A 17,367-nucleotide genomic window follows, 5' to 3' on the forward strand; every position below is an offset into this window, starting at 1 on the left:
GTTCCCCTTGGGAGGGGGTTCTCCCTATTTCCCCGCTGGGAGGCCCCATGGTGACTCTCTCTCTGCATCGGGGGGGGCCTGTTCTTTTGGGACTCCTCCCTGCTACCCCCTGACCGGCTGTTCACAAACTCGTCGGCCAGCTGCCCTGCGTGTTGCGGGTTCTCTGGCTTTTTGTCCCCCAACCACAGCCTCAGGTCAGTTGGGCACTGTTCATACAGTACAATCAGGTTAACCAGGTTCTCCTTCGTATGGGCCCCCTCTGCCCACTTGTGGGCATATCCCTCCATTCGGAGGGTCAGTTCCAGATGTGTGTCCTCCTTGGGATTCACGGGGCTCCTTCCAGCCCCTCCCCTAGGCATAGGTGACTGGTAGGAGGGGCCTCAGAGTGCTCTCGGCAGCCGTCTGACCCCTCCCAGCCGGGACAGACACCGGTGCCGGCGCTGCATCTGCCAGGCTGCTTCCCACAGAGACAGGGATCGGCTCCTCTGAGCGATCCTTTTCCTCCAGCTGGGCAATCAGCTGTTCTTTGGTGAGCCACCCAATGCGCAGCCCCCTCTGCCTGCACAGCTCCACCAGGTCGCTCTTAAGGAGATGGTTATACATCTTCCCGCTAGTCCCACGTTGTTGTGGACTCACAGGCCTGTGTGCTCTCAGCTCCCCACGGTTTCCAGGGAGAACCCCTAGTGTGCCAGCCCTTCTCAAGGTCACCTCCTCTTTGCCAGGGTCGAGTGGCAGACTCCTCCACCCCTGGAACCGCTCACTGCACTCTCCCGGGGGACCCCGTCACTGCAACAGTCCTTCTCGCTGGTCACACACTCCCAGGGGTTAAGCATAGCTCCTTCGCCCCCTGCCCCTCTCTGAGCCTTCAGCACACCTGGTCCTCGTCAATCCCCCTTCGTTTTACTGCTCCCCAGTCACTTACTGCAGGAAGCGCCATCCACGGGGTGCAGTACATCCCACTTCTGCCACCAGTTGTCACAGAGTGTGGGGCACCAGCGACAGCCCGGCACCGGCTGGCTGCAGCCATGTCCATGAGGATCCTGGCGCAGATGCTACACCAGGCGTCTACACCGGCACTGGCATGGGACCCAACGTCGGCACCAATACCCGCACCCTTCACGGCACGGGGACCAGGCCGACCGACCACAGTCCCCCTGGGGTCACGAGATCCCTCGGGTAGGGATGGTAGAGAACAAACCACCTCCTCTGGTGGCCCTCCTCCTCCTCCTCACCAGATGAGGCGCTGGCAGGCACTTCCATAGCCCCAGCTCTGGAAGACTCCCGGATGTTACGGCAGTTGCTGCGCCGGGCCGCCCAGGGTCTGGGCATTAAGGCAGAGGAAGTGGTAGATGCTGCAGACCCTATGGTGGACATCCTGGCCCCCTCTGGCCCTTCCCGTATCGCCTTACTGTTTATAAAGACAACCACGGACATGACTAGGACCCTGTGGCAGATCCTGGCCTCGCTCCCACCCACCGCCAAGCATAACGAATGCCAGTACTTTGTGCCCTCCCGGGGTTATTAACACCTATATTCCTATCCCCAGCCTGACTCTCCGGTGGTGGATGCTGCTAACCAGCAGGAGAGGCAAGGTTTTTGAGGGCCCTTCCCCCAAGAATAGGGATGTTAAAAAACTAGACCTATTCGGGCGAAAGGTGTACTCAACAGGGGGACTACAACTCCGAATATCGAACCAGAAGGCCATCGTCAGCAGGTACTCCTACAATGCCTGCTCGGCGATGGCTAACTTCACGGAGTTGCTCCCCTCGGACTCCTGTGCTGAATTTTCGGCTTTGGTCCAGGAGGGGAGACTGATCGCCAGGGCGTCCCTGCAGGTGGCACTTGATGGAGCAGATGCTGCCACCAGAGTTATGGCCACAGGAGTGGCCATGAGAAGGGGCTCCTGGTTCCAGGTTTCTGGTCTCCCATATGAGGTCCAGCAGACCATACAGGACCTGCCTTTTGACGGGGAGACTCTCTTTTTGGAGAAAATGGACCAGAGGCTAAACAGCCGAAAGGACTCCAGAGCCACCCTCGGGTCCCTGGGCCTCTACACACCGTCAACGCAGCGGGGACCCTTCCGTCCTCAGCCTCCTCAGCAGTGTGGTCACCAGAACCGCCAGGACAGGTCCAGACGGAGAAACAGCACACTCAGGAGAAGGCCACGTCAACCCTCTGGCCAGGGCTCGGGACAACCCAAGCTGTCATCAGGGCCCAAACCGGCTTCTGAAAGCACAGCTGAGGACGGTGTACCACGTCAAAGACTGGATCCACCCTGCCTTACCTTCCCGCCCCGACTGTCCCCTTTCTACCATGCATGGCCCCGGATCACCTCAGACCGTTGGGTCCTCCGCACCATAGAGAGGGGATACTCCATCCAATTCTGTGCCCTCCTGCCCTTCCACCCCCCTTCCCTGTCCCTCTTCAGGGGCCCTTCTCACAAGCAGCTCTTTATCCAGGAGGTGCAGTCGCTCCTCTCTCTAGGGGCAGTGGAGGAGGTTCCTCAGGAACACAGGGGCGAGGGCTTCTATTCATGGTATTTCCTAATACCGAAAGCCAAAGACGGCCTCAGGCCCATCCTGGACCTGCGAGAATTCAACAAGTTCTTGAAGAAACTCAGGGTCCTCATGGTCTCTCTGGCCTCCCTCATTCCCTCATTGGATCCAGCAGACTGGTATGCTGCCTTCGACTTAAAGGACGCATGCTTTCATATCGCCATCACCCAGCCCCACAGGAAGTTCCTCAGGTTCATGGTGAACAACACCCACTACCAATTTCCGGTCCTCCCGTTCGGCCTGTCAGCAGCACCTCGAGGCTTCACTGAGTGCATGGCAGTTGTCACTGCATTTCTGCGCAGGCACCGAGTACAGGTGTTTCCGCACCTCGATGACTGGCTGATCAAGGGCCGCTCCAAGACCCAAGTGGACCTCAACCTGGTCCTGTCTAGACTCACAGGACCCCGCCGTGATGTTCCCCTCTGGTGTTATCCGGACCGGTGATCTGCTAGGTCACTCCACTCCTTGACTCTGGGAGCCAGCCTGACCCTGCTCTGCTGGGAGAACCCCCACTCCTGGGCTGTTCACGCACGGCCTCTGGCATGTAACCTGCTCCTTGGATTGTGCAACCAAATGACACCAGACAATATCTCCAGTGCCCCAGGAACCTCCGTCTTGCAGTGTCCAGTAATGCCTGCTGGATGCTGCAAGCTTATATGAGTTCATCAATTTAACAAAGAAATTGATATGTTCCAGGCTGGTTATCCCAAGGGGAGTCTCTGACACACTTCAAACCAAACACACGGCTTCAGGTAGAATAAACAGATTTATTAACTATAAAGATAGATTTTAGGTGATTATAAGTCAAAACATAACAAGTCAGATTTGGTCCAATGAAATAAAAGCAAAACGCATCCTAAACTGACCTTTCAATGCCTTTGCAAACTTAGATGCTTCTCACCACAGGCTGGCTGGTTGCCCTTCGGCCAGGCTCTCCCCTTTGCTCAGCGGTTCAGTCACTTGGTGGTGGTGTCTGTAGATGGAGGTAGAAGAGAGAGAGCATGGCAAATGTCTCCCCCTTTTATCATGTCCTTTCTTCCCTCTTGGCTTTGCCCTCCCCGCTTCACAGTCAGGTGAGCATTACCTCATCGCAGTCCCAAACTGACCAAGGGAAGGGGGGTGACTCCCTCGAGAGTCTAACAGATTCTTTTGTTGCTACCTAGCCCAGTGTCCTTTGTTCCTGTGAGGCTGGGCTGGGTTTGTCCCATACATGCCCTGATGAGAAGTAAACTGCCCCTCTGTTCCTGGAGAGTTTTTGCCTGGGCTGGCTTTAAGCCGTGAGGACACATTTTCAGCCTCATAACTATATACATGAAATTACAAGCTATAACATCACTATAACAACCACGCTCAGGACATCATGAGCCTTCCGAAGACGCCCGACATGACAAACTTTGCATTCGATACCACACAATCATTTTATAAAGATGAACCTGGGGGTGTAGGGTGTTCCCCCGAGGTACAGAGCACCACACCCCCTTTGAGCCCTTGGCAAAGTGCTCCCTGCTCTACCTCTCTTACAAGGTGGTGATCCTGGTGGGGATAACCTTGGCCAGGAGAGTGTCTGAACTCAGGGCCCTAACCTCAGCGCCCCCTTATTCTGGGTTCTATAAGGATAAGATGCAGCTCAGACCTCCTCCTGCTTTCCTCCCGAAGGTGGTATTGCAGTTTCACATTAACCAGGACATCTTCCCCCCGGTGTTCTACCCTAAGCCGCATTCTAGCGGCAGGAGCAGAGACTCCACTCACTAGATGTCCGCAGGGCACTCGCTTTCTACATCGAGAGGACGAAGCCATTCAGAAAATCGGTCCAGTTCTTCTTGGCGGTGGTGCACAGAATGAAAGGCCTGCCTGTGTCATCACAGCGCATTTCGTCATGGATCACGTCCTGCATCCGCAAGTGCTGCAGCCCGGCGGGGATTCCCACACCCCCAATCTCTGCGCACTCCACCAGGGCTCAGGCTTCATCAACAGCCTTGCTGGCTTAGGTTCCCACTCAGGAAATCTGCAGGGCACCGATGTGCTCCTCCATCCACACCTTCACCACGCGCGATGCGATTACCCAGCGGGCCAGAGGCGATGCGGCCTGCGGATGAGCCGTGCTCCAGTCAGTGGACGACTCCGACCCTGCCCCCTGAATTTGGGCTTGAGAGTCAGCTGATGGGAATGGGCGGGAACAAGCATTCGAGAGTGCGTGGTAATAAAAGAGGGGTACTCACCGGCTCGTAACTGTTCTTCGAGGTGTGTTGTTCACGTCCGTTCCAACACCCTCCCTCTGTTGGAGCGGCCAGCGCGAAGGAACTGAGGGGGTGGCGGGTCGGCAGGGCTCGATACTGGGCGCCGTGAAGGCACGACTCCAGGGGGCCCCCAGGCTGACCCCACCATTGCTGCATGGGGAAAAATCTTCCGGCTACTGTGGACGCGCGCACGCACCTGATCAGAAGGGACGTGAACGACACGTCTCGAAGAACAACCGTTACGAGGAGTGAGAAACCGTTTTCTCTAAGGTACGAAGTCGGCCATTTTGAATTAACTGCATTGTGCGTGGTTTAAGACTGAAATGTGAGCAGGGAACGGCTTTATGTTCGTTGCAGGCGGGGTTAGTAGAGCGTTACGAGCCTCGACGCCACAACGGCGATCATTTTGTTTTACATTAGGAAAAAGACTTGTATACGGGGGGAGGGGGCCCCGGAAAATGTAATAGCCCCGGGCCCACAGGAGACTTAATCCGGCCGTGCCTGGATCGTCCCTCCCCCCATTCCCCACCAGGGATCGCTCCTCCCCCTGCTCCCCTGGGATCACCACTGCCCCAGTCCCCCCAGTGCCATCCCAGGGATCACATCTCCCCACACACACCCTCTCCTTCCCAGGCAGCCCCACCCGGGCCCAGCCCCCCACCAGGGACTCCCCCCAGCACCTCCACTTCCTATCCTCCTGCACAGTGGGGCTGGCCGCCCTCCGGACCGTCGGGCGTGGCTGGTCCCAGGCCCTGGTGGGCTGAATGGCCCCTTCTCCGCCTCCTCCCCACGGCTGGCCGGGGCTGACCTGGCTGGTTCCTTTGCAGCCGGACGCCTGGAAGGTTTATACCTCGAAGGGCACCAGCGTCACCAGGAAGAAAACCTTCAAAGAAGTGGCCAAGTAGGTGCCAGCCTGGCCTCGGGGTGGGGCACAAGGGGAGGGGGAGGGGCAGCATGAGCAGTGGGGGGAATGGGTGGGAAGGGTAAGGGGACCGTGAGTGGGTGGGGGTGGGGGGAGTGAGGGCCCTGGGGTGGAAGGTGGGAGTGTAAGGGATGAGAAAGGGCAGAGCCCGTCCCCTCAGAACTCCCCTTCTCGGTCCCGGGACCTTGCACTGGCCCCACCCCTTGCACTGCCCCTACCCCCATCCCTTAACCCCCCCCCACAGGGCTGTGCATAGGGGTGTCCGGGCGTGGCCGGACCAGCAGGGCTTGGAGACGCGTGTCTGAGCGTGGCAGGACTGGCAGGGTGTGAAGATGTGTGTCCGGGCGCGGCAGGACCGGTAGAGCATGGATACACGTGTCTGGGCGTGACAGGATTGGCAGGGTGTGAAGCTGTGTGTCCAGATGTGGCAGGACTGGCAGGGCGTGGATACATGTGTCTGGGCGTGGCAGGACTGGCAGGGTGTGAAGACATGTCCAGGCGTGGCAGGAGCAGCACGGCGTGGATACATGTGTCTGGGCGTGGCAGGACCAGCAGGGTGTGGATACATGTGTCTGGGCGTGGCAGGACCAGCAGGGTGTGGATACATGTGTCTGGGCGTGGCGGGACTGGCAGGGTGTGAAGACGTGTCCAGGTGTGGCAGGAGCAGCAGGGCATGTCGTGTCTGGGCATGGCCAGCTGCTTCAAGGCGCCAGGAGCTGCAGCATCCCTGACCCCCCTGAGCGGGCATGGGGGGGGCTTGGGGCTGCAGAGAGCACCTGGGGGGGTTGACAGAGGCCTTGGCCAGCTCTGCCCGGGCCAACCTATGGCAGAGGCCCCGAGGCCATATCCTGCCCCATCACTGTCTCCTCTCCCTCCTCCCCGCCCCCCGCGGCTTGTAGCCGTAGTGCCCAGCTGCCCGGCACTGCCCTAGCTGGCTCCGAGCCCTGGCCCGGGAGGGGCCCAGGGCTGGGGTCTGCAGGAAGGAGCTGGCGCTGGGCATGGGCTGGGGAGGGCATGGTGACACTCTCCGGCCTCCCCCCAGCGTGGTGAAGATCTCGGCCAAGCTGATGGTCCACGTGATGGCGCGGCGCGTCAAGGCCACCATCCTGTACGCCACCGAGATGGGCAAGTCCCGCACCTACGCCTGGAACCTGGGCGAGCTGTTCCGGCACGCCTTCGACCCCAAGGTGGGGCTGGGGGGCTGCAGGGTACTGCCTGGGGGGCTGGGGGTAATGGCCAGGGGCAGGATGGGGGGGCTGGTTGGGGTGGGTGGGGGTTAGTGGGGATTGGTTGAGGGCTGGCTGGGGGAGAGGGGGACTGGCAGGGGGGTATGGGGTGGGGATTGGCTGGGGGAACGAAGAGGACCTGGCTGGGGTGGGGGGGGGCTGGGCTAGGAGAGGGCTGCCGGGGGTGGTAGCAGGGGGCTGGCTGTGGGGCAGGGGATGGACGGGGGCTGGCTGGGGTGGGTGGGGGGCACATGGGGGTCTGGGGGAGGATGGGAGCTGGGGGACAGGAGGCTGGTGGGAGGAGGATGGGGGGCTGGCTGTGGCTGGCGCGTTGGCCCCTTGCTGGGTCCCCCCATCTCCCCAAATGCTTTTCAGATGGGGAGGGGAACCTGCCACATTTGGTTTCCCAGGATCCTGTCACTGCCCCAGGCCCCCAAACGCCCCCAGCACAGTGCGACCCACAGGAAGGATTTGTGGGTCAGAACATCCGGCAGTCAGGGCTCCTGCGTTCTCTTCCCAGCTCGGCGGGGGCAAAGTCTGGTGGGTACAGAGGGGGAGGGGGCCGGGAACCAGGACGCCTGGCTTCTATTCCGGCTCTGGGGGGCAGTGGGGTCTGGGGCTAGAGCAAGGGGGGCTGGGAGCCAGGACGCCTGGGTTCCATCCCTGCTCTGGGAACCCAGGCACTGCTGGCGGCTCCCCCCCAGGCCCCTGTAGCCCCCTGGCCCAGCTGTTCCGGAGGAGGTGGGGAGACCCCTATTGGTCAGTGACGGAATAACCAGCCCAGGGGAGGCGCCCTGGACCCCTAGCGGGCCAGGCCCAGCAGCTCCAAGGGACCCTGCCCAGAGGGAGACCCCCCAAGCCCCTAGCGGACGCCGGCCCAGTGCTGTCGCAGGCAGCCCGGCCGGATGGACGCTCTCGTTATCCACAGCAACGTCCGACGCTCTGACCGTGCCTGAACCCTTGGCCCAAGCGAGACCCTGTGGCAGGGAGTTCCACCGGCTCCGCATGGGTGGGGACAGAGGGATCCCTCCCCTCAGCCTGGAGCGTGCGGCCTGCCTGCCCCGCGCGGGAGACAGGCACAGCAGTGCCCATCGGCCCCCTCCGCGGCCCTGCACCCCCAGCCCCACTGACCCCCCCAGTGTCATCCCCTAGGTTGTCTGCATGGACGAGTACGACATTGTCAGCCTGGAGCATGAGACCCTGGTATTGGTCGTGACTAGCACCTTCGGCAACGGCGACCCACCGGAGAGTGGCGAGGTGAGGGGGGACCCCAAGGGGCAGAGTCTTGGGGCCAGCAGCTACGGACCATTGTTGGGTGGGGAGCTGGCATTAGAGGGTCGGGGCGGTGCCCAAGATGGGGGGGTCAGTGCCCAGGGAGTGAGGCAGGCAGTGCTAGAGGGTTGGGGGTGCCTGGGGGTCGGTGCCTGGGGGAGCAGCACTAGAAGGCCAGGGGGTGCCTGGGGGAGCAGTGCTAGAGGGTTGGGGGTGCCTGGGGGTGGCAGGCAGTGCTAGAGGTCCAGGGGTGCCCGCCTGAGCCCCTGACCCCTCTCTCCCGGCAGAGCTTTGCCAAGGCGCTGATGGAGATGTCCTGCCCCTATGTCAGCTCCACGCAGCCCGAGCAACAAAAGTGAGTGATTCCCCCAGGTGTGGGGCAGCTCTGGGCAGTGCTCAGGACCCCCTGGGGCAGGCAGCCCCCTGTGCCCGGGGCAGTGGGGTTAGCGAGGTCCCTGGGCTGGCCGGTGTCACTGCCCTGGGGCAAGGCTGCGGGTGGTACGTTCCAAACCTTGGACTGGGGGAACGCACCCATCACACCAGCGCCCCTGAAAGGGGAAAGGCCCCCGGCCCCCTGAGCCAGCCAGCCCCCACTCTGGGGCTGGATCGGAGCTGGTGCCCCCTAGAGGGGAAAGGCCCCACATCCCATTCCCCACCCCCCTGCGCCAGCCGTTCCCCCTAGAGAGGAAAGGCCCCACATCCCATTCCCCACCCCCCTGCGGATTGGAGCCATTGCCCCATAAAGAGGAAAGGCCCCACGCCCTGCCCCCCTACGCCAGCCAGCCCCCACCCGGGGGCTGGATCGGAGCTGGTGCCTCCTAGAGGGGAAAGGCCCCACATCCCATTCCCTACCCCCCTGCGGATTGGAGCCATTGCCCCATAGAGAGGAACGGCCCCACGCCCCATTCCCCGCCCCCCTACGCCAGCCAGCTCCCGCTCTGGGGCAGGAAGGATGGGCCCAGCTGTGCCCTGCCCGGCCTGGGGCTCACTGCGTGTCCCCTCCCAGGAGCTACAAGATCCGGTTCAACAGCGTCTCGCAGAGCGACGGGCTGGTGGCCTCGTGGAAGAAGAAGCGGAAGGAGTCGAGCAACACGGACAGCGCCGGGGCCCTGGGCACGCTCCGGTAGGCGCCGCCCGCGGGACAGCCCGGCATACCATGCCCACGGCGAGGGGCGCCAGGACACCTGGGTCCGGCCCCAGCTCTGCCCCTTTTAGCGACTGGCTCGGGCTGCCTGTTTCCTTGTCTGTTGGGTGGGGGTGTCATGGAGCCGCAGGGTCCAGCTGTGTCCAGCCTGTCACCGGGCTCCAGGGCATGACCCCTTGGCAGGCCGGGCCCAGGGACCCCCTGTTCCCTAAAGACCCGCCTGTGGCCTCCACACTCCAATCTGGGCCTTCGCCCCAGCGCCCCGTCTCTCCGGCCCCCGGCAGCGAGGACCTGCCGGAGGCCGTGCTGGGCCCTGCCGGGGGTGATGGTCCCGGGCACGTTCAGCACCACCTGGGCTGCTTGTGCCAACCGGGAGCCGTCGACTAGTTGCCCGGCCAGTCTGACAGGCCTAGGTCAGTGCAGCGAGGCCAGAGTCCAGCCGCAGGCCAGTGCCCGCCGGGCCACCCGAGCGGCACCAGCCCCAGCTCCCTCCCACTACCCGTCTTCCCGAGCTTTCCTGCTGCCAGGCACGGCTGGTTCGGCCCTTGACGTCTCTGTCTTGGGGGACGTACTGTGGAGCTGGGCTCGGTTTCAGCTGGTGGTTGCGAGACCCTGTTCGCTCCAGCCCCCTGTCAGGAGCCCCCAGTTCCCTGCCACCTGCGCTGGTTTCCCAGGAGGGTCAACCCTTCAGTGACAGTGCAAAGTGCAGAGGTGTCACGGAGTCCCTGGGCGATGCTCTGGAACTGCTCCCCATGAAGCCAGGCAGGACTCTGGGGCAGTCGCCTTCCTGGGAGCAGCCTGTCTGCAGGACACACAGCTCCCCCGGCTCCACCTTCCTGGGTCTGACCTCGGAGCATTCAGCCTCCTCTGCTCCTCCGTTCGCTTCCCACAGCCAGTCCGCTCAGGCGGGGTCCTGGGGAAGACAGAGGGTCCTGCCCCCCAACTCCGCAGTCAGACGGGACTCTCAGCCAGCCAGTAAAACAGAGGTTTATTAGACGACAGGAACATGGTCTAACACAGAGCTTGCAGGTGCAGAGAACAGGACCCCTCAGCCGGGTCCATTTTCGGGGGCAGTGAGCCAGACAACCACGTCTGCACTTCACTCCATGTCCCCAGCCAGCCCCAAACTGAAACTCTCTCCAGCCCCCCCTCCTCTGGGCTTTGTCCCTTTCCCGGGCCAGGAGGTCACCTGATTCCTTTGTTCTCCAACCCTTTAGCTCTCACCTTGCAGGGGGGAAGGGCCCAGGCCATCAGTTGCCAGGAAACAGGGTGTCGGCCATTCTCTGTGTCCAGACCCCTGCACACACCTGCCCTCTAGGGCTCCACAATGATCATACACCCTTACCCCACCACCTAGATGCTTAAGAACTGCCTAGGGGAAACTGAGGCACTCCCACACTATTCAGAGGAAACATTAAGAACAGTCCCACTTTGTCACAAGAGGGAAACTGAGGCACATGCAGGTGTCATACAGATATCACCCAACTCCCCCTTTGGCCCCCTCCGCCTGTGTCCCCAGCTCAGCTCCAAGCACAGTGTTAACCCTTCTGCCCCCACTGGGGAGCAATGCAAATTCCGGGGGAAACTGAGGCACACATAGGGTTTGTAAAAATGTTACCGAAAATTCCCTTTGGCACTCAGAGAAGCCAGCGAGGGCCGGGAAACGCCCCCCTGGGTGAGGGCAGCAGGCGGGGAATGGGAGTGGGAAAGTCACACTGGGGCCAGGGGGCATTCTGGTCAGCCCCTCCCTCCACTCTCAGTGTCTCCCCAAGAGCCATGGCGCCCCCTCTGCCAATGCCTCTTAGATCAGCAGGGCTCCCTCCCGCCCTGCTGGTGCCCCTCACTCCTGACCCACAGCCCCGGCTTGCCCAGCCCTGGGTCCCCCCCAGCTCTGCCGGTGCCCCTCACTCCCGACCCACAGCCCCTGCTAGCCCAGCCCTGGGCTCCCCCCTGTCCTGTAGCGTGTCCCCTGGGCTGGTGGGAGGTGACTGGGTGAACTGTGTCCCCACTCGGCCCTGGGGTCCCCCTCTTGGTGAGGCTGGAGTGGGGGTCGGGGCAAAACCCCGGCAGAGGCTCAGCTGCCGTCTCCTGTGCCCCCCAGGTTCTCGGTCTTCGGGCTGGGCTCCCGGGCCTACCCCCACTTCTGTGCCTTCGCCCATGCCGTGGACACGCGGCTGGAGGAGCTGGGGGGCGAGCGCATCCTGGCCATGGGGGAGGGCGACGAGCTGTGTGCCCAGGAGGAGGCCTTCCGCACCTGGGCCAGACGGGTCTTTCAGGTGAGGGGGAGGGGCTGGGCGCAGGGGCAGTGGGGCTGGAAGGGCAGAGGGGAATGGGGTGCAGAGGGAGGGGCTGGGTGCAGGGGGAGTTGGGGTGCACAGGGGGACTGGGGCACACGGGGAGGGGAAGGGCAGGCTCTGGAGTGGGGGATTGGGGTTCCGGGAGACGAGGGTGGCACAGAACCAGGAGAGGTGGGGGATAGGGGAGGGTCCCGGGGTCTCCTCCCCCGGCTGTGGAAGGAAGAGCGCCCCCTTGCCGCGCACTCGGGTCAGGTCCCACTGGCAGCCAGCTGCCCCCAGGGGTGGTACTGGGGCTCTGGGCCCCCCCGCAGGGTCTGGGGGTTGTGACATCAGAGATCTGGGCTCCCAGTGACTCCCCCCCGCCCCCCCAGGCCGCCTGCGACACCTTCTGTGTTGGGGACGACGCCGAGGAGGCCGCCAGGGAGATTTTCACCACGCGGCGAAGCTGGAAGCTCCAGAACTACCAGCTGGGCGTCTGCACCGAGTCCCCGGACGTGCTGACAGGTACCCGCCGGCCAGTCCCCCTGCGCCCTGCCGGGGGCGCTAGCCTGGGGGGGCCGATCACCAGCTGGGCAGGACCCCCCGTGCGAGGCTGGCCGCAGGACCCGGGCCGTCACCTCGGCCGGGCCCTGGTGCGACCGGGATCCCGGCTCCAGCTCGGGGGCCACGCGTCCAGAGGGAGGGGCGGCGAAGAGAGCGATTGAGGGGTGGGGACCGGCCGGTGACGGACTCCGGGAGGGGAGCATCTCAGCCACGCTTCCGGGTGCGGGGCCCGGTGTGGGAGGCCCTGGCTCGGCGCCGCTGGAAGGTCTCCCGCCAGCGTAATGCCCCCGACCAGCGTGGGGCGAGGCCGGGGAGACCCAGCGCTCTGCACCCCGGCGCGGCTGCCGGTGACGCGTCGCTCGCGGGGGTCACGCCCCCGCCGACCCTAGTGCTTGTGCGGACGTGGCCGGGGCGCCCAGGTGGGGCACCGATCCGGCGGCAGGCGCTCCAAGAGGAGCCAGGGGCTGGAAGCTGAGGCGAGACAAAGCCAGGCGCCGGGCCGCGTGCTTAGCACTGAGGGGCGCTAGCCGCGGGGACGACGGAGCCGGGCTCGGGGTGGAGTCTCCGTCACCACCGGTGTTCAGCCGGGGTCGGCCGTTTGCTCTAAGCGCGGCTCTGGGATTCTGGCCCTGGCCCGTGTTACGCAGGGTGAGGCCGGCTGGACACGCTGAGCCTGCTGGCCTTGGCATCCATGGATCTGAGAGAGGCTGGGGCTGGAGTAGCCAGGAGCCTCCCCCCAGCCAGTGCCCCTTGCTGGAGAGGCTGGGGCTGGAGTCACTGGGAGCCCCCCCCGACCCCAGCCCATGCCCCACCCTCCCCATCCCCCAGACCCTCTGCTGGGAGGGGCAGAGGCTGGAGTCGCCAGCAGCCACCCCCCCCCAGCACCCCCTGCTGGGGGCTGGACCCCACTGACTCCCCCGGGCTCTGCTTGCTTGGCAGGTTTATCCCACGTGCACAAGCGCAGGGTGTTTCCGTGCCGTGTCCTTTCCGTGCAGAACCTGCAGAGCCAGGAGTCCAGGTGAGACCCCCGCCCAGGGCCGCCCTGCCTGGCGCTGGGAGCCCCCCGCCCCTGGCGCTGGGGCCCACTCTGACACCTCCCTCCCTCCCAGCCGCTCCACCATCCTGGTGCGCCTGGACACGGCTGGGCAGCCGGAGCTGCAGTACCTGCCCGGGGACCACGTGGGCATCTTCCCCGCCAACCGCCCGGAGCTGGTGCAGGAGCTGCTGCAGCGCGTGGAGGACCCGCCCCCCGACGGGGAGCCCGTGGCTGTGGAGTTCCTGGAGAAGGCAACCAGTGGTGAGAGGCGAGGGGCTCCTCCCCAGAGCCAGCGCTGGGGGCAGGGACCCTCGGGCTAGTGCCTGGGGGATCCCATGGGGGGCGGGGAGGAATCCAGCAGCTAGGGCCCCCTTTTGCTCTGACTCTCTGTGTTGCTCCCTCCAAAACGACCATGTGGGTCGGGCGCGTGGGGGCCTGCCCCCGATGGCAGCCGAGCTCGGGTTCTGTCACAGATCCCCCATGGCCGGTCTGCGCCCAGCCTGTCACCAGCCCTTGGCACGGACCCCTGAGCAGACCCCCCGTTCCCTAGGGCAGCCCCGTGGCCTCCTGCTGCCCCGTCTCGCTCCGTGCTCCTGGCCCGAGGCCTGCGGGAGGCCGTGCTGGGCCCCACCGGGTGCGATGCTCCCCGTGTGTCTGCGCTGACCCTGGGCAGCCCACCCCAGCAGCGCTGCATCGGGCACCCGGCTATGGACCCTGACGCCCACAGGCCAACAGAGGGGTTGGGCCAGGGCCGGCCAAGCCGCGTTGGACCCAGTTCAGGCTGTGTTGCTCCGTCTCCATCAGGGTGGGATCCCGACACCTCTCGGTCCCTCGGCCCCGCTTCCCTGCAGGGCGGGGACCCCCGTCCTCAGGGCTGCTGGGCGCCAGAAGGGTGCGTCCCAGCCATCGAGCTGGGCAGGTGTCAGCCAGTCCCTGGTGACCCACTCCTACCCTGCCAGCTGCCTGGTGCACATCCTTCCTGCCCCCTGCTGAGCACCCAGGGGGTAGCCACGCCAAGTAAAGAGGGAAACTGAGGCATCACTAGGGGTCCTGTCCCAGACTAGGTTCACTGCTTCACAGGGCAGATGTGCCCCCCCACTCTTCGGTCTCTCTGCAGGCAGGCGCGCCAGCCCCAAGGCCAGCTGGGTGCCCCTCAGCCGCCTGCCGCCCTGCACCCTGCGCCAGGCCCTCACCTTCTTCCTGGACATCACCACCCCGCCCAGCCCCCAGCTCCTGCAGCTGCTGGCCACGCTGGCGGAGGACAGCGCCGAGCGGGAAGAGCTGCAGCGGCTCAGCCAGGTGCGAGGGGCTTCGGGGAGCGCTGTCATGGAGTGGGGGTGGCCAGGGGCCAGCCAGGTGCCAGGGGTGAGGGAGGGTCCGTGGGCTCCCAACCCAGCGCTCTGGGTGGGGCTGGGGTTAGTATTGTCGAGGGGGGCCCTGTCATTGGGGGCACGGGGAGGTAGTGTTGGGAAGGTGGGGGGCTGCGTGCGGGGTGGGGGAGAGCATAGGAGGTGCTGTGGGGGGCTCTATGGGTCCCAGCCCAGTTGTGGTTGGGGATGGGGAGAATGTGGGGGGGCTCCGTGGGTCCCAGCCCGGCTGTGGTTGGGGTTTGGGGGAGGGAGAGCACTGGGGGCCTCGGGGGATCCCAGCCCGGCTGTGGTTGGGGTTTGGGAGAGGGAGAGCACTGGGGGGCTCGGGGGGTCCCAGCCCGGCTGTGGTTGGGGTTTGGGGGAGGGAGAGCACTGGAGGGTTCGGGGGGTCCCAGCCCGGCTGTGGTTGGGGTTTGGGGGAGGGAGAGCACTGGGGGGCTCGGGGGGTCCCAGCCCGGCTGTGGTTGGGGTTTGGGGGAGGGAGAGCACTGGGGGGCTCGGGGGGTCCCAGCCCGGCTGTGGTTGGGGTTTGGGGGAGGGAGAGCACTGGGGGGCTCGGGGGGTCCCAGCCCGGCTGTGGTTGGGGTTTGGGGGAGGGAGAGCACTGGGGGGCTCGGGGGGTCCCAGCCCGGCTGTGGTTGGGGCTTGGGGGAGGGAGAGCACTGGGGGGCTCGGGGGGCCCCAGCCCGGCTGTGGTTGGGGTTTGGGGGAGGGAGAGCACTGGGGGGCTCGGGGGGTCCCAGCCCGGCTGTGGTTGGGGCTTGGGGGAGGGAGAGCACTGGGGGGCTCGGGGGGTCCCAGCCCGGCTGTGGTTGGGGCTTGGGGGAGGGAGAGCACTGGGGGGCTCGGGGGGTCCCAGCCCGGCTGTGGTTGGAGCTTGGGGGAGGGAGAGCACTGGGGGGCTCGGGGGGTCCCAGCCCGGCTGTGGTTGGGGCTTGGGGGAGGGAGAGCACTGGGGGGCTCGGGGGGTCCCAGCCCGGCTGTGGTTGGGGCTTGGGGGAGGGAGAGCACTGGGGGGCTCGGGGGGTCCCAGCCCGGCTGTGGTTGGAGCTTGGGGGAGGGAGAGCACTGGGGGGCTCGGGGGGTCCCAGCCCGGCTGTGGTTGGAGCTTGGGGGAGGGAGAGCACTGGGGGGCTCGGGGGGTCCCAGCCCGGCTGTGGTTGGGGCTTGGGGGAGGGAGAGCACTGGGGGGCTCGGGGGGTCCCAGCCCGGCTGTGGTTGGGGCTTGGGGGAGGGAGAGCACTGGGGGGCTCGATGCGGGGCTCGGCAGGTCCCAGCCCGGCTGCCGTTGCAGGACGCCCAGCTCTACGAGGAGTGGAAGTGGTTCTGGTGCCCCACGCTGGGCCAGGTGCTGGAGCAGTTCCCCTCGCTGGTGCTGCCCGCCTCCCTGCTGCTCACCCAGCTCCCTCTGCTGCAGCCACGCTACTACTCGGTTAGCTCCGCGCCCGGCGCCCACCCCGGCCAGATCCACCTCACCGTGGCCGTGCTGACCTACCAGAGCCAGGGTGAGCCACCCCCCTTCCCTGGGAATGACCCCCCCAGCCAGGGTGAGCCCCCCCCTTTCCCCCCGGCCAGGGGAATGACCTCCCGGCCAGAGTGAGCAACCCCCTGTGACAGGTTCTCCCCAGGGTGCCACCTGGAACTGGGGTACCGCTGAGCCCCCTGACCCACCAGCCTGGGCTCCCTTTACACTGTACTGCTGTGACCAGCCTGCCAAGCCCTCTGCCAGGCTCCAGCACACAGACAGGTAGGAACACACCCAGGTGCAGCTACATACACACTGGTTCTTTAACCAGCTCCTGCATGGGAAGGCTCAGCTAAGGCACCTCCCAGTTCCTAAGGCACGCACCCCTCTGGAGGGTAAACCCAAAATTATACTGTCTTGCGCTGCCCAGAGATCTGTACAGTGTAAGCTCATGAAAGTCGCCCCCTCCCTCAATGTGGAGAGGAATATACACAGCTTTCTGCCCCAAGTTATGACCCACACACTGGTTTTAGACAAAACAAAAATAACTTTATTAACCACAAAAGATAGATTTTAAGTGACTATAAGGGATAGCAAACGGATCAAAGCAAAAAAGCAAAACCACAATCTAAGCAGAAACTTGGTGGAACGAGGATAATCAATGGGACACAGTAATACCAGGGTACAAAATATATGGCAAGGACAGAACGGGTCATGCTGGTGAGGGAGTGGCACTACACATGAAAGAAAGTGTAGAATCAAATGAAGTAAGAATCATAAATGAATCAAACTGTACCATAGAATCTCGATGGACAGTAATTCCATGCTCTAATAATAAGAATATAGCGGTAGGGATATATTACCAACCACCTGACCAGGATGGTGATAGTGACTGTGAAATGCTCAGGTTGATTAGAGAGGCTATTAACATAGAAAACTCAATAATAATGGGGGATTTCAGCTATCCCCATATTGACTGGGTACATGTCACCTCAGGACGGGATGCAGAGTTAAAGTTTCTTAGAATCATAGAATCATAGAATATCAGGGTTGGAAGGGACCCCAGAAGGTCATCTAGTCCAACCCCCTGCTCGAAGCAGGACCAATTCCCAGTTAAATCATCCCAGTTAAAGGTGTCATCATCTTGACACCTTACCTGACTGCTTCTTGGAGCAGCTGGTCCTGGAACCACCAGAGGAGAGGCAATTCTTGATTTAGTCCTAAGTGGAGCACAGGATCAGGTCCAAGAGGTGAATAGAGCTGGACCGCTTGGTAATAGTGACCCTAATCTAATTCAATT

The 17,367-nt window shown here is 63.7% G+C and overlaps 1 protein-coding gene across 1 annotated transcript in view; it reads left to right on the forward strand.

The window, feature by feature from the left end:
- NOS3 (nitric oxide synthase 3) overlaps positions 1-17,367 on the forward strand; it is a 51,034-nt gene that overhangs the window by 23,651 nt on the left and 10,016 nt on the right. Inside the window, exons 5-18 of the mRNA XM_074943590.1 lie at positions 1,298-1,497; positions 1,547-2,128; positions 2,573-2,936; positions 5,566-5,693; positions 6,757-6,901; positions 8,093-8,197; positions 8,500-8,567; positions 9,219-9,335; positions 11,458-11,632; positions 12,025-12,157; positions 13,136-13,214; positions 13,306-13,493; positions 14,350-14,531; positions 15,897-16,107. Coding sequence (XP_074799691.1) covers positions 1,298-1,497; positions 1,547-2,128; positions 2,573-2,936; positions 5,566-5,693; positions 6,757-6,901; positions 8,093-8,197; positions 8,500-8,567; positions 9,219-9,335; positions 11,458-11,632; positions 12,025-12,157; positions 13,136-13,214; positions 13,306-13,493; positions 14,350-14,531; positions 15,897-16,107 — 2,677 coding nt within the window. The remainder of the gene's footprint in view (positions 1-1,297; positions 1,498-1,546; positions 2,129-2,572; positions 2,937-5,565; positions 5,694-6,756; positions 6,902-8,092; positions 8,198-8,499; positions 8,568-9,218; positions 9,336-11,457; positions 11,633-12,024; positions 12,158-13,135; positions 13,215-13,305; positions 13,494-14,349; positions 14,532-15,896; positions 16,108-17,367) is intronic.

This window comes from Natator depressus, chromosome 2 (genome assembly GCF_965152275.1).
Source record: "Natator depressus isolate rNatDep1 chromosome 2, rNatDep2.hap1, whole genome shotgun sequence".
Classification (NCBI taxonomy): Eukaryota; Metazoa; Chordata; order Testudines; family Cheloniidae; genus Natator; species Natator depressus.